The following is a 15,110-nucleotide window of genomic DNA, read 5'->3' as shown; positions in this document are numbered from 1 at the left end:
TGATACGTGGTTATCGTTTGTCTATTAAGAGTTTAAATGAGGAAAAATTGGGGAGAGGAATCCGAAGAAACTAAAATTAGAAACTGGTCTTTAAATTGGTTGAAACTTGGAAAGGTGTAGGACTAAGAATTTACTACACCACATATAAAATAAAATAGTAGGATGTTGTTCTTATCCATATCTTTTGAAATGTCAAAAAGGTTGTGGTAGGTATCTTAATCACTAATTTTCCAATCACAAAACATAGAATAAACTTCTGTTTTGTTTTACGCGCGTAAATTTCTTATAAGCTTTGTGAAATAAATTAGTGAAGACTGAAAAGAATCGGTGATTAATTCCCGTTATTTGCCAATAAGGACGTCGGAGATGGGTCCATGGTCGGTCTCATATTTTTATACTTTAAACTTGCATGATTATGCATACTTCCAATCGGAATCTCACATGGTATTGTTGTTTCATGCATGTCACCTGCATGTGTGATGTGCATTAGACAAGGAGAGCCAACGCATGCATGCATTCATAAACCAATATTTCTATCCAATCATTGATTCACACTTGTTTTCTGGTCTCCAATGATCACCCTGCATCAGCATGCATGCTGCACGATCCATTTCTATTTTGCTTCATTCAAAAGCCAAGGATGAATTAGAGTACGATATGCTGCACGATCCACAACGACAGCTTTGCTTTTTTAGGCTGGGAACACTCCCAGCTACTACTAGTTTCCAATTTCCATCAAGTTGTAATATGCATGCCTATGCTATGATATACGATGTTAATTGATGCAACACCGCCCTCTAGAATTTTCAATTTCATGAAATGAAATCATCAAATCCCAAAAGATAACCTTTCAAAGCATGCATGCTTGACAAATCAAAATCCAACAACTCTTGTTTATTATATAATACACACCCCGACTTTTTCTTAATTTCTTGAATTTCTTAACTATGTTTCCTTCTTAATTCTATTTCTCTATCGATAGAAAAGTGGAAAACAAATAAACTGTTGGGGCTTCAGAAAGGGGAAAAGAGGGAGAAAATAAAGGAAAAAAAGAAACCCAATTCTATAAATCCCATGAAGGCATAACCTGAATGAAACAGAACAAACCCCCAGAAAGAAAACTATGAACCGTTTACTTTCCTAATGCTTATTTTTTCTTTCTATACGTATATATGTAATGTACATGCCCACCAAATAAATGTAATCCTATTTGGAAGGAAGCTTTGGTAGTATTCATGAAGCTGCGGAAGAGGGGTGGGATTTGGGTTGAAAAAATGGATAGAAGCTGGGTCTTTTGAGAGGGAATTTAGCTGCTTGGACTTTTGTAGCACTATTTGACTCAACTTTATTATTATTATTGTTATTAGTATTGTTGGTGGTTTTGCTGGCGGGGTTAGCGGTGGTGGCTGTGCGCTCGCAGGAAGGACACATAGTGAGGGTGGTGGCTGGTGATTGCATGGAGAATGGGTTTGAGTGATGAGTAGCCTTCAAAGCCCTCAACTCTTGTAGCTCTTTGTTTAGCCTTCTGTTCTCTTCCGTCAGTGTCTCACAACATCTCTTCAGGAACTCACAGTCAACCTCCGTTTGCTTCAACTTTGTCCTGCATTCAATTAATTCACATCATCACATCATCCATTATTCGAGTCCCAATATTTTGCGTAAACTAATTGTCTTTGTCGAAAAGATCAAAATTAAAGAAGATAAACTCTTAGTCTCTTATGCTATTACTAAGAGTTAACAAGAACTCCCTTTTAGGTAAACTCTTAGTCACTCTAAAAAGGTCATCGTGCACTTGTATAAATTTATTTTGTTTGTGTTTTCATAAAGCTGAACTGCAAAAAGAAGTGTCAACAAGAACTCCCTTTTAGGTAATACGATTTCTACGTTCATATACAAAGACAGATGCAGATGATATAGCTAGATTAGATGTATAGATACCTTGCTCTTTTATTCTGAAACCAAACTTCAACTTGTCTTGGACGAAGACTAAGCTGTTTCGCCAGTGCCAGCTTTTGCTTCTGCACCATTAATTAATATCATAAATAAATTAGATCTCTATATATATGTGTAATTAATATGTTCCTACCGAAAATATACCTAGCTTATATATGGTCCTCATTCATGGTGCGAGACAAAGACAAAGAGTCCAATAAGAGAACATTTTCATGTGTTTTGTGTCCTTAATTATATATAATTAAAACTTTACACTTACAGGATTGAGAGTATGGTGTTCTTTGAAACTTTCTTCAAGAAAAGCAGATTGTTCCTTGGAGAGCCTGAGCTTCTTTCTAGAGGTGTTAGTGTTACCATTGATAATGTCGTCCTCCTCCTCATCGCTGCCCACCCTGGAATTAGATGCCTTTTCTCCCTCATCATCTCCTGCTTCTGCAGAGTGAGCCCTCCTCTTGTAGTTGTAGACGTTGTGGTAATTATTATTCAGATCATCACCTGCACTGCCCTTGCTGTGATTATTACTGCCGATATCCATGATCTGAAACGACGACGAACCACTGTTCGTGTGCGTTGACGACGCAGCAGCCACCACTTCCTCAACTCTGTTGATCACGTTCATGGACAGCACACCAGCTATTTATGCCATTAATTAATACCCAGAAACATAATTGATTAAACCCTAAATAAAAAAAGATAAATTAATTAAAATTGTAATTAATGAATTTAATAAACTCCATCTCACCGTTTTGAATCCGATTACAAGGAGAAGTAGGCCAAAGGAGAAGATCAAGTTGAAGTGGTACACGATCATCTACATGAATATGATCACCATCATCATCATCTTGTTTTTTATCTGCTGCAGCTGCTTCATGTCTTGGAGGAGGATGAGGAGTACTAGTAGTACCAGCAGCACAGCTTGGACCGATTGATAAGCTCATGCAAAACTCTGTCGGTTTGGTGGTGGTGGTGGTGTTCTGATCTGATCGCTCTGCAGGTTCCTCATGACCTCCTAAGCTCAAACAAAGCTCCATAATCTTCCAGAAAATTGAAGCTCTAGTCTCTTGAAAAAAGATTCTGTTTTTATATGCAACCGCAGACTCAACCAAACACTACTCTTTCTTTCTTCAATTTCTCCCTTTTTGTGATTTATTAATCAATTTATGATTTTTTCTTTATTGTATAATAATAATTGAGGTTGTTTGTGGGAACCAGTTTGACCGACAAACCTTACTACTCAGTTTGGTTGACAAACACACGTGAGAAGAAGAAGGAAGAAACACAAGAGACTTCATTTCAAGATTTTGCAATCTTCCTCGATCGACCTCAATCCTCATTCTTCACTCAGTCGCTTAGCAGGTGACTTGGTGCCTTATAACATTTTCAAGGGACTAGGAAATTTGTTGAGGCAAATATGTACATTTTATTTTGGAGTGTACTTTTGATGTGGTATTTGACCTAATTTATTTGCTTAGTGGTCTACAAAATGTGGTGTCTCAAGCATGTTCTTTTCAACGAACAAGGCAAAATAGATAAACTGGATCAATAGTTGATTTTTGAATTAAAATAGTCTTTAGAAGTCACGGATTCCGATGGACTGTGATTGCTTTTTTACTATATTATTGTCATAGCAAATCTAGTCTCGTCTCTTAAGATTTTGACAAATTTCATTTTTCTTACTTCTGACGATATACTTCACCGCCTTGTATGTATAACTATGTCACCACCACCATGTCGCCACCATTTGAAATCGTTATATATATATACACACACACACACATCACTGAGCAACTAGTGGCGGACCCATAGAGGGACTTGGGAGGTTCCAGGACCCCTTGGCAACCCTGAATCGTTGTTTGAAATTTTCTAGAGACCCCTCGCACTCAAGGAGGAAGGCCTGTGTGTGCAAGTTGTAATGGGTGAGCGGCGGTGTCTTCGGAGAAGACGGCCGCATGAAAAAGTTTTCTTTTTTAAGGCTTGGCCCAAAACGCTCTTTTTGGCCAACTATTTTAATTTTTTTTTTAATTAAAACAATATACAAATCGTAGTCATTAGTGTATATTTTGTTTTAAATTCCCAGCTAGCATGTCCCCCAAGTCCCACTCTTCCCCATCCCTTCCCCCATCCCATTGTCCTGATTTTCACAAATTCACCCAATCCCCAATTCCCTAATTTTCAAAACCCTAAAATTCTAAATCCTAACTTTACTCCAATATCATACCTCAATTTGTTTTAAAGCTCCACACAATCATCATTTGGTTCAAAATTCATGCAAGTTTTTGGTATTCTAATCTAATCTCAATTAAATTATATTAGATACTGATGGAGGTTTATAGTCAATGATTTGATATGATTATTGATATGTTTTATATTTGTATACTCATGTGATTATTGGAATTTAGATGGAATTTTTGTTTTTTGGTTAATTGGTATATGTTTTGTGTTTTTTATCAATTGTGTAATGTAGAAATAAGAAACATGGAAAGATTTTTCACCAAAGCCAATAGCACCCTCTATTTGTTCGGATAATTTAAGTTCAAGACAAAATGAGTGTTACATTGATTTGAATAATCTTGAAAGAGACCCGAGAATAAAACTTCAATGTTATTTTTGTCTATTAATTTTTTGACCTTTATTATTGGAACTCTTCGAATTTAAAATCTTGAAACCGTCACTGTGAGCAACTATCAAAACCAATAAAGCCATTAAACCACGCTCTAATAGTTAGAACTTCTAATCAAAAGTAAACCCTAATTAATTAATATCAGTTCGTATCCACAAAAGAACTCATCATGAATAGGTTCGTGCTTCGATATTCTCTTCTCTCGATTCCTTACAATTCGTGCTCTCAATAGGCGAGCATATATTGGACGCGTTAACCTGAAAAGAGAGGCCAAAGCCGTGCATGTGTGTTGGTAACCACTCTCCTATCATCGAGTTGGTTACAACCAGTTTTGTAAGAGGTTTTAACCACCTCTTAATCCAAAATAAGTTCATTTAATTTTCCTCTGTAATATTTAATGAGAATTAAATATATTTAATATCTGTCCAATAACTTACATATCAAAACACATATACACTCGCCTCCAAAAAAAAAAAAAAACACATATACACTAAATATAGATTGAGCTCACTCACATTAAGAGCAAAACTCTTACACCATTACCTTACCATCACCATCACATCACCCCTACCGCTATCACTCGCACCATTATCTTAAATTTGGTCAACCTAAGATTTGAGGGTATAAAAATCAGCAAATGGAAACTAAATTGTGGTTTTATATGGCATTGTTTGTTTGGTGTCTTATAATTCTATTTTTTATTAGAAGTTTTTTGTTTGTGAATATTGCTCGTAATTATATAGAGCTCATGATGGTAAATCTTTGAATGATCATGTAATGCAATTGATTATCAAAATCAAAACGCATTCCAAATGACAAAGTTGCATTTTAAAGCTTCTAAATGTGCAATCATAAGATGTCCCTCATGCACATCACGTAATTTAAGCAAAGTGATTGGAAAGATTAGCAAAATAATGATATTGCAGAGCACTCGTCCTAAATGTTTGATTTCGGATGTAATTAGGGTGAAAACATTCATGATCACGATAACCTGCTAGCAATCCGATGTGCTCACTCTTCTTCAATTAAAAGCTCGCCTTTTGTTTTTTGTTTGATTCAATTTAGAAATGAGAAATTAGGTTCTCATCTCTTATTTTGCTACTCCATTAATTAAAGTCTTATTCCTTTTCAATTTTTTATCAAGGTTCTTGAGTATTAATAACATCATTAATTATTTTAATAATAAAATATTTTTTTTATTTTTAAATATATTCCTTTAGTGTTAAAAATGTTATAATTAGTATATTTATATTTATGGCTAAATTTTTTTATCATATATTTTTATTTTCAGTTTGTACCCATTTTTAATTTGCAAACCTTTTTTTAATTTGTATCAATTTTTTTTTTCAGTTTTAATTTGTACCCATATATTAATTTATTTTTGTGCCCATATTTTTTAAAGTTTTATTTGTATTTGTGCCCATGTGTTTACCGTCACGTGACATTGTATAATTAATCAATGATAGAAAAATTAATTATGGTATATATATGTTTTATGGCTAAACTTTGTATCATATATTTATATTTTTAGTTTGTACCTACTTTTAATTTGCAACCCTTTTTAAAATTTATAGTATTTTCTTTTTAGTTTTAATTTGTACTCATGTATTAATTTCTTTTTGCGCCCATAATTTTTTAAAATTTCATTTGTACTCATAATTTTTTTATCTTTTATTTGTACCCTAATTTATTTATAATGTACCCATTCTTCCTTAGTAATGTACCACTTTGTTATATGTGAAATGTACCAAATTTTTTTGTAAAATATACCAATTTTTTTTTAACACTATGGATACATTCTTTACATAGATTTTATCCATTTATTCAATCAAAATGTTTGAATTTTTTTATTGTAGCCGTTTCTAATAGTATTGTAATGAGGGATTTTAAATTTATAGGATTATAAATCTCATAAAATATCAAACAATTAATGTCAAAACTATAAAAATATAAATATTAATAGTAATATAAGGAGGTGTACAAAGTCAATGGACTTTGATCAAACTTTAAATACCATTCCTTAAGATTAATTATTTAATTAGATAACTTTTCTTTTCATGCATGTTAACTACTTTTTCATCTTATGATTATGTTTTTTAATTTCATTTATCTTGTAAAATAATAATCTGTGGTTTGCTTCGCTCGTGTTTTGATAAAATAAAATAAAAATCATAGATGCATGTGTCATCCTACCAAACAAGATGTGGACTTGAGACGACGATAAATTACATGTGATAGTGAGATGCATGCATGCATCATGCGATCGGTGTCTTTTTTTTTAATGAATTTTTTGCTATTGATGAAATATAAAATCTATAGGCAATAACAATCAGAAATTATTTAAATTGTAAGAAGACGACTGTAAAATAAAAATGTATCCACGTACATTTCAATTGCCAGCCTGAGTGGAAAAAAACACATTATTAAGATTCATTTTAAGATAGGGTTTTTTGGTGTGATCGGCAATTAGTGGAGATGAGAAGGAATAATGTGAAGGGAGAATGAAGATTTGGACTTATTACCAAATACCAATTCCAAGCAAGTACCTAACACACTTTCCTCCTCTGCAGGGTACGCACTACACGCGACAAGCTTAAAAGTTTGAACCATTTCATTTGGTTAGTTATTTGGAAAATTAACATTTCATTTACCACTTAACAGCAGAAGATCAGGAAAAGGGGTGATTGGATTTGGTTAAGCACGAGAAAGATAGAGAGAAAAAGATAAAAAGGATTTGACTATTAATTGGCCAAGTCTAGTCCATTAGATTTTCCAATCAACCATTTATATATGCCTTTTTCCTTGTCCAAGAATCCTACGAGGCTGCTAAATATTGCACTGCTGCCCCAGTAAAATCAAATACGTTTATTGTTGATTCAGTATCATATTATTTGTATGGGTGGTGCTATTTGATACCTATTTTTACTTCTCACATACTCTTTTAATTTCTGGTTGTCAGATCGAATAAATTAAAGAAGATCAAACGATAAAAATTAACAAAATGTGTGTGGAGTGTAAAAATGTGTGTGGATAGCACTACCCTATTTGTATTAGTCTCTATTTATTATTACTCTTCCATTTTTCTTGTAACAAAATTATATTGAGGACACAACTCAATTTGGGCTTATTCAAATTGGCTAGGGTGAAACATAAAGCTCTAAGCAAACATGCAACAATTAAAAAAACCAACCAGTTTAAGAAGCTAGAAAATTTTCCCAAAATTATCAAATACTAATGCAACTTCAAAATATCATGTAATATAATCCTTTTTCCTTTTGTCTTCATAACTTTACTTTTAGTAACTATCAAATTGAATTATACAATATGTTTTTCTTTAAAATATTGTACAATTGTTTGGATCTGACTTTGCATCATGTACTCTAAGCTATTGGATAAGAGGAATATTAAGAATCATGAATTGATTTTCGGACAAATGTTGAATCAAGTACATAATCAATCTAGGTTTAGAGTCCTAGTCGAAGGCGGCGAGATCCTGCGACAATCGAGTTTCGACTGAGAATAATTCCGAGTATATTTAAAGAATATGCTGAACATATCATAATTATACTATTCGGTAGACTTGGCCATCACGAAATTTATCCCTATAAATACAAGAGGTTTTGTAATGTAGAGAACCCCTTCAACTCAACAAACAACTCAAAACGCTCTGCGAAACCCTCGCTCTATGTGAAACCCTTCTCACACCTTTAAGAAAAATACTAGCTACCCTTACCCACCTCCCCCACGTCAACACACTTTCAGTTTGGATAAGTAAACAGTAATGTGTTGACAACCGGCGACACCTTTAGTTTAGACAAGTAAACAGCTCTAGCGCCGTAGAAGCATGCAACATGGAAGCACATTCAGTTAGACTATTTCTAAGGTGGTTGATTACATATCCAAGTTTCAACAGGCAAAGAATTCTTAATTCATTTGCCTAAAGACATCACTTCATTAACTTCCCAGCGAAGTGAAGTGTTCTACGATTCGTTACTCTCAAGTGCATTTTGCAGTTCGGTATTCAGATAGCCAAACCACGTTCACCATTAAAACTCTCATCACCTTGGAGCACATGTGCCCTTACAACCTGGTATCGATTGAGCGCACCTATATTCTCACGTTTATAGTCGAAGTGGCCGAACTTGGTGCAGAAGATCTTGATCTTCATAGTGAACTAGGCAACCTTGTCTTCAGGTATGGAATCCATCATTGTATGATAAAACATCAAACTTTATTGATTGATAATTGATAAGATAACAAACCTAAGTTCTAAACATCCATCTTTTTTAATTACAAGCGATATTTTACACTAATCTACATTAAGGGAGGGGAGGGGTGTGTGGAGCCAAAAATAATCAAGAAAATTATGGAGACGACACGTATACTTTTGGGTCAAAAGGACAAAATTACCCTTAAGGCACACCGGGATTCCCATGCGTATGTAACGGATAATAACCGCTCAATCAAGATCAAAGGTGATCAAAATGGTATTTATTCAAAACCTTCTCATCACTCTTCATCAAATCCTCACCCACAAGGTAACTCCCATTTATTCTTTTCAAATTGGGATTAATTACCCAATTAATTGCAAGATATTATTTGACATAATATCTATTCAAAATACCAACATAGGTGGCCCGTCCCTATTTCTCCAAATAGGACCGGCCACACCCCTATATATAGCCTCTCATTTTCTCCAAAAACCTAAGTCCAATTCTCTTCCAAAAATTATCTAAGCACTTTTTCTCAAATTCTAACTTTGGCATCAGAGATTCTTCGGCCAAAGCCCCCCCTCCATTCATCGTAGGCGTGTGAGGCTCTTGGCCTTGATCTTATGTGTTAATTGTTTTGCAGGTACATTTTCCTCCAAGAAGAAGAAGGCGGAAATTTGCATCCACAGGATGAAATCCGAAACGTAGTGGGTTGATGAGGAAGACCCTAACAACCATGACAATCCACTACTTGCAATGCCTAAACGTCTAATTTATAATCTTTAAAGCCAAAAACTCTACGATTTCCATATGATTAAAAAACTAAAATAAATAAATAAATAAATAAATAAAGAAAACGTCGTTGAAACTTAAAACCCTAATAAAACTTTGTAAACAATGAAATTTGACCGAAAAATCCTCTGTTAGAACCAAGCGGTGAGTTTGATGTGTATCGCAGTTTCGAAACAATAGATTATGAACCCTAGTCGTACACCAAAGCCCAAATTTGCAAAGCTTTGTTCTTACTACCCGATTTGCGCCTTTGGACTTGATCTTTAGTCTATTAGGCGTATGATCTACATCAACTTTTATCTTGTCAAGAAAATTTTTTGGCCTAAACTCGAGCCAGTTATAAATAGTAGTAACTTCTATATTGTTATAAATTATAATTTTTTAGATTTCTTCCTAAAAAATTTGCCTCCACATAATAATAATTATCAATAAGAACATAACTCTTTATGTATCTTGCTAACCACTAATAGCTGCTTAAGGCTATGTCTATTTTCCTGATGCCTTTATATCTGCACAATTTTATTAAGAATAACTAAGTTGAAAAATAATTTTTATAACTTACACCTTTATAAAGTAATAACTTCGTTGTAATAATAACATTGATTAATTTGGTTCCAACATTATTACAACAGAAATGTTTTTAAGTTAATCAGGAGAGAGAGAAAATAATGAAAGGATGGCCATCCGAACCCAATTGAATTTAAATATGATGATGATGATGTGGGGTTGAGACTTGAAGATCGACTTTCAGAGTTGAGATGGAGAAAGGCAGTCAAACCCAACAATGGTCATAATCAACTTTCACAAGGCGTGCATGCATGACTCATGATAGTCACTCAACCTCCATCATCACATCTCATCAACTTCTCATCCACTCGTTCAATTCCTCACTCTCCTGTTTTTTTAGTTTGGGGTAAAGCTATCCGCGCACTATTCTTATTCTTCACGTTCTTTTTAATTTTTTATTGTCTAATCAAATAAATTTTAAAAAAAAAATTAATTAAATGACATAAAATAACCAAAAGTACATAAAAAGTAAAAATAAGGGTACGCATGTAAACAGTACCACCTATTACATTTTGACTCTTTCATTTTTCTTTACTATTGCAATTCAAACTTTTATTTGCTGCCTCGTCTAGGGCATCGTTACAGTATTATCGGATGTTCTCAAAGAAACGTGCAAGTCTATTGGAAACAATGACAAGTACCCGATAGATGAAAAAGGAAGAAAAATAACGAAAGAATAGAAAAAAGTGAAACTCAATTATCTCCCAGCGTGTTCATATTGAAGGTGTCTTATATGCATGACGACATTTTGTTTTCCTGACAAATTACCAGACTCCAAAAAAGAAGAAGAAAAAGTCAATTGGTAGCAAGTTGTGGTTATCTACCTCTTTGGAGGATCGAAAAGACTCATAGAAACATTTTAACCTTTCTCTGACCACAAGTCTGACTTCCACACCAGCAATGGGTTTTGAACTTAAGACCTCCAGCAGGTGTCAAATTACCAAACCTTGACATTGGTGACTTTTTTTTTTTTTTTTCCTAGAGTCGTTTGTTTCCCATACCACTAGAATTCAATGGACTGGACTAATGATAGTATAGTCTCGTATTATTATTCGCAGAGACTAATTTTAATGAAATTACAAGGGACTCACCTTGACTAAATTCTTAGCTATCCAATCTTAACGAGACCAGCTCCTAGAAAGTAGAGGATTGCTAATCATCAACCAGTTCTCATACCTTCTTTTGTATTTCTCTTATTTTTTGGTTGACAAAAAAATTATAGAATTTCTTGTGATCTTGGGTTGTGGTTTGTTGGGAATTTTGGTTTTTTATTGAGAATTTCTTGAGATCTCTGGGTTGTGATTTGCTGAGATCATTTGGAGAAAGAAGATGGCTTAGTCTGTCGTTTAGTTCGGTACTGCACCAAACGTTTTGTTATTGTTATTTTGCCAAACCAATCCAACTTAATTCCTAAAGTTAGTTTAGTACGAAATAGTTTAGTGCAACAAACATACACTTATTGTTTTAGTGAGATGTTAATACAATTATTTGCAATCAAGGAGCCAGATAAAATCCATCGGTCGAAATGCTTTGCAGAACTTGGGCACTTGTCAAGATTGAATTGATAGAACTTGGAGTGTTGCTATTACATAAATAATATAGTTTTATTTGGTCGGTTTAGATATCTCTAAAATGATTCCATATTTATGGACTTTTATGCATGATTTATACTTAAAGAAGAAGAAAAAGAAGAGGATGGAAGAATGATTAATGGAAAAGGATTGGAGCCCAAGGGGAGTGGGGGCGGGGGACGGTGACATTTGGGCAAAGCAGAGGCAGTTGATAAGGTTTGTGAAAAAATCCTTGTCATATTGTCTGGCAGTCAGCCCCATCGGAATCATCGGAATCATTGCATGCATCATAATCCGACCGACCGAACGACCTACAACTACCCACTAGGCCCCCAAAATTTCCGAGTTGCCAGGCACACTAAGACAATTGTTTTATGCCTTTGATGCTGCTTGATGATGGCTAAGTGTCATCGGTTAATAACTGCGGATTCCATAAATTTCCTATTTATTTAACAGTGTACACTCAAAGACGCGCGTGGATGACTGTCCAATAACATTTAAGTACTCATTGACGCCCCTTTACAGTCAACAAACTGGATTAATTTAGCATTATTAACTGAGCACGAGTAATGTAACCGAAGATGATTAGTTCATAAGCAAGAGAGAGGATAAATATTAAGAAAAATAGATATGATTCCTACTTCTTAGTGTGGTGCATCATGCATGCATGCATTCACGTACATATTATATTAGTTTGTTAATCCTTTAAATGAGTTAAACTAGGCAGGAGATAAAGCTGAGCATCAATCAACCAGACATAACACGAAGAGAGTGCAGAGTATGTCCCTTATTCAACTACAAAATCCCAATCAAAAGCAAAAAAGAATCCCCTAAATTTGCTTTCCAAAGGTAAATAACATTAATTAAGGCAGCGAATGCTTGAGAAAGTTATATAGATAATAATCACGTACCAAAACTGGAGGAGAAAGCGTTGAACGTGTGTCGAAAGCCACCTCCCTCAACCAATACCCAAACAAATCTGTTACATATGTTTAGGCTCAGATAGATTTAAGCTTATATATGTGCCTTTTATGCATTTGTCTACCAACCTTGTATACTTCTCTTTTGAGAGGAATAAACTTGATTCAACTTGCAAAATCTAATACAGCCCCACAATCACATGCAATGCAATCGCACCTTAATCTCAGTCAGCTGCAACTCGCGCTTTCAATTTCAACAGCAGCAATCACTCTCCCTGAAACAGAAACATTCAAAGCTTTTTCGGCATTATGCAATAATCAATTCTTTGAGTAACAGAGCAAGCTAGTAAGCAGATGAGGCTAATGGAGCATACTTATATTATACTAACCGTTAGGGGTTCAATTCTATATCATTTAAGAATCCATGGGACAGGGTTGAGACTTCAGAGAGAGATAAAGTTTACAAAAATAAAAAATAAAAAATCTATTTACCAGAGAAAAATTAACCATGGTTTTAAACACTGACGTACTTTGCATTTTAAAACTAAGCACCTGACCGTGGCAGATTTCTGTCAGTAGAAACATTTTAGTGTTTTATAAATTTTCAATCTTTTCACTAGTCTTCGATAAATGAATAAAATCATTCCACTCCAGAAACCTACAAATCTTCAGTGGCAAATTTAAACCTTACGATTATAGCTAGCTGCAATTTAAATGATAGCAAACACATCAGAAGAAAACGAAACTTGAGATATACTTAACTGAGAATCCGAAAACCAAAACGGATTCCAAATTACCATATCTTTGGTCAATGAGAAACATACCTGATACCTGATACTCTCTTAAATATGAAGAATACCTCTTTAAAATCTGGTTGCTTCTTGTCTTCCATTTCCACGTCCCTTCAAACAACGTCAATCAATCTGAATTTTGAACTGAAACCCAAAACAACCTTCTGGCAATAACTCAGCTATATAACTGAGGTGATTTACTATGGTCGAGTCAATGGCCACGATTGAGGCAAACATCTAAACCAACACGGCTCTGAAGTATGCCACAAGAAGCACTGAATGACCAAGAGATAAGCAAAAAGCTAGAAAAATTCAATGAAAGAAGGTGCACCTTCATAAAATCTCACATTATATATTGATAGGGACTCACTCTTAGGTCCTCTTCATTTTCAACCTAACATAATCAAATTGATGCTTCCAATGAGTAACTTCTTCATTGTATAACTACTTTCAGTGATCTATGAAAGAACTGCTACTAGAGAAAACAAAGTGGAAGGATATCATTTTCTAACCAGAAACATTTATTTCTCATTCTAGAATACGGTAATGACTTTTCCTTGGTAACAAGAAAAATAGACTGTTTCTAGCGGTGAATGTCTGATACTTGTTGAGGTGATCACTAGCATACCCAAGGACAAATACTTGACCATGTTCACAGAAAAAAACAATTTGCTCGATGTAATACTCATGCACTGTATCAGGCATGCACAAAGACAGAAACTTGATGTTCTATAAATGTAATTTATGGCGTCTTATATATCACCAATATGCATAACTGAAGCTGGTGAGTCAGACAACAAAATAGACAATATATGCCCTAAATATGGAACAAACAAAAGTAATTAACTCCAGCATCAACAAGGATAAGGTCATAAAATAACGGAGTGAGAAATCTACAAACCGGATACCAGCCCATCAAAGATTAAAAACCACTCAGGATCTATTAGCATTTGAGTCTAAATATGGGAAATTGACCTTTTCTTCCATAGGATACTTAACAAAAAAGTGATCGAACTTTCAGAGTTTGGCAGCCCAAGCTCATGCACCAAACATTGACCGAGTAGTTTTCATATATATTTTGAAAATTAAACCTACAAAGGTAAAAATTAGACGCCTGCTGATGTACAGACTTTCAACTTAAAAACCTATGAAGACCAAAAAGAACGCGACTGACAACCAGCTGTTTCCAATTTTTTTTTTTTCTTTCCATTTTGAGTGATAAGCTTTGCTACCTTGTCACATTTCTGCCATCTTAAAAGACATTAGAAATAGGTTCTTATTACAAAGTATAGCCCTAACTGAAATCTTTCTCTTTAGAGCTCAATGTCAACATCCCTCACAAATCAATTGAAAAAATTGGCAATCCTAATCTTCTTCTTACCACTTGCATGTCCAAGGTATTTCAAGAAGTCAATGTTTAGCATTGAAAAATGCCATCGTATTATCTTTATTTCTACTTCCAAACTTAGAGGATTGGGTTGCAAATGGTATGAACTCAAATGACCTTATCTTAACACTTATCATCCAACCAAAATATACAATATGAATAATGGTGCCTGATAACTTCATGCAGAATTAATCGAAGGATCAAGTAAACTCAACGAAAGTAGAGTTGGTCAGCAAAATAATGCCACAACCGACCATTAGTTTTGGACTTGTCATAATAAAATCCAAGAAAGTATCAG

At 34.4% G+C, this 15,110-nt stretch overlaps 1 protein-coding gene across 1 annotated transcript; it reads right to left on the bottom strand.

Annotated features, from left to right (window-relative positions):
- Positions 1–843: 843 nt before the first annotated feature.
- On the bottom strand, positions 844–3,282 carry LOC137735748 (uncharacterized). The gene is made up of 4 exons (XM_068475189.2): positions 2,696–3,282; positions 2,213–2,586; positions 1,939–2,018; positions 844–1,600 (listed from the first exon to the last, which is right to left on the bottom strand). The coding sequence occupies exons 1-4, from the start codon at positions 2,982–2,984 to the stop codon at positions 1,234–1,236; spliced, it is 1,110 nt and encodes a 369-aa protein (XP_068331290.2). The 5' UTR covers positions 2,985–3,282; the 3' UTR covers positions 844–1,233.
- Between the last annotated feature and the right edge of the window lie 11,828 nt (positions 3,283–15,110).

This window comes from Pyrus communis, chromosome 7 (assembly GCF_041283825.1).
Source record: "Pyrus communis isolate YQ-2024b chromosome 7, ASM4128382v1, whole genome shotgun sequence".
Taxonomy (NCBI): domain Eukaryota; kingdom Viridiplantae; phylum Streptophyta; class Magnoliopsida; order Rosales; family Rosaceae; genus Pyrus; species Pyrus communis.
This window is presented reverse-complemented; position numbering and strand designations above follow the sequence as displayed.

Coding starts and splice junctions, on each gene's coding strand:
- LOC137735748 (XM_068475189.2), bottom strand. CDS start 2,984: ATGGAGCTTTGTTTGAGCTTAGGAGGTCATGAGGAACCTGCAGAGCGA. Junction 2,019..2,212: donor AACACCATACTCTCAATCCT/GTAAGTGTAAAG, acceptor TTAATGGTGCAG/AAGCAAAAGCTGGCACTGGC. Junction 1,601..1,938: donor TTTCAGAATAAAAGAGCAAG/GTATCTATACAT, acceptor AATTGAATGCAG/GACAAAGTTGAAGCAAACGG.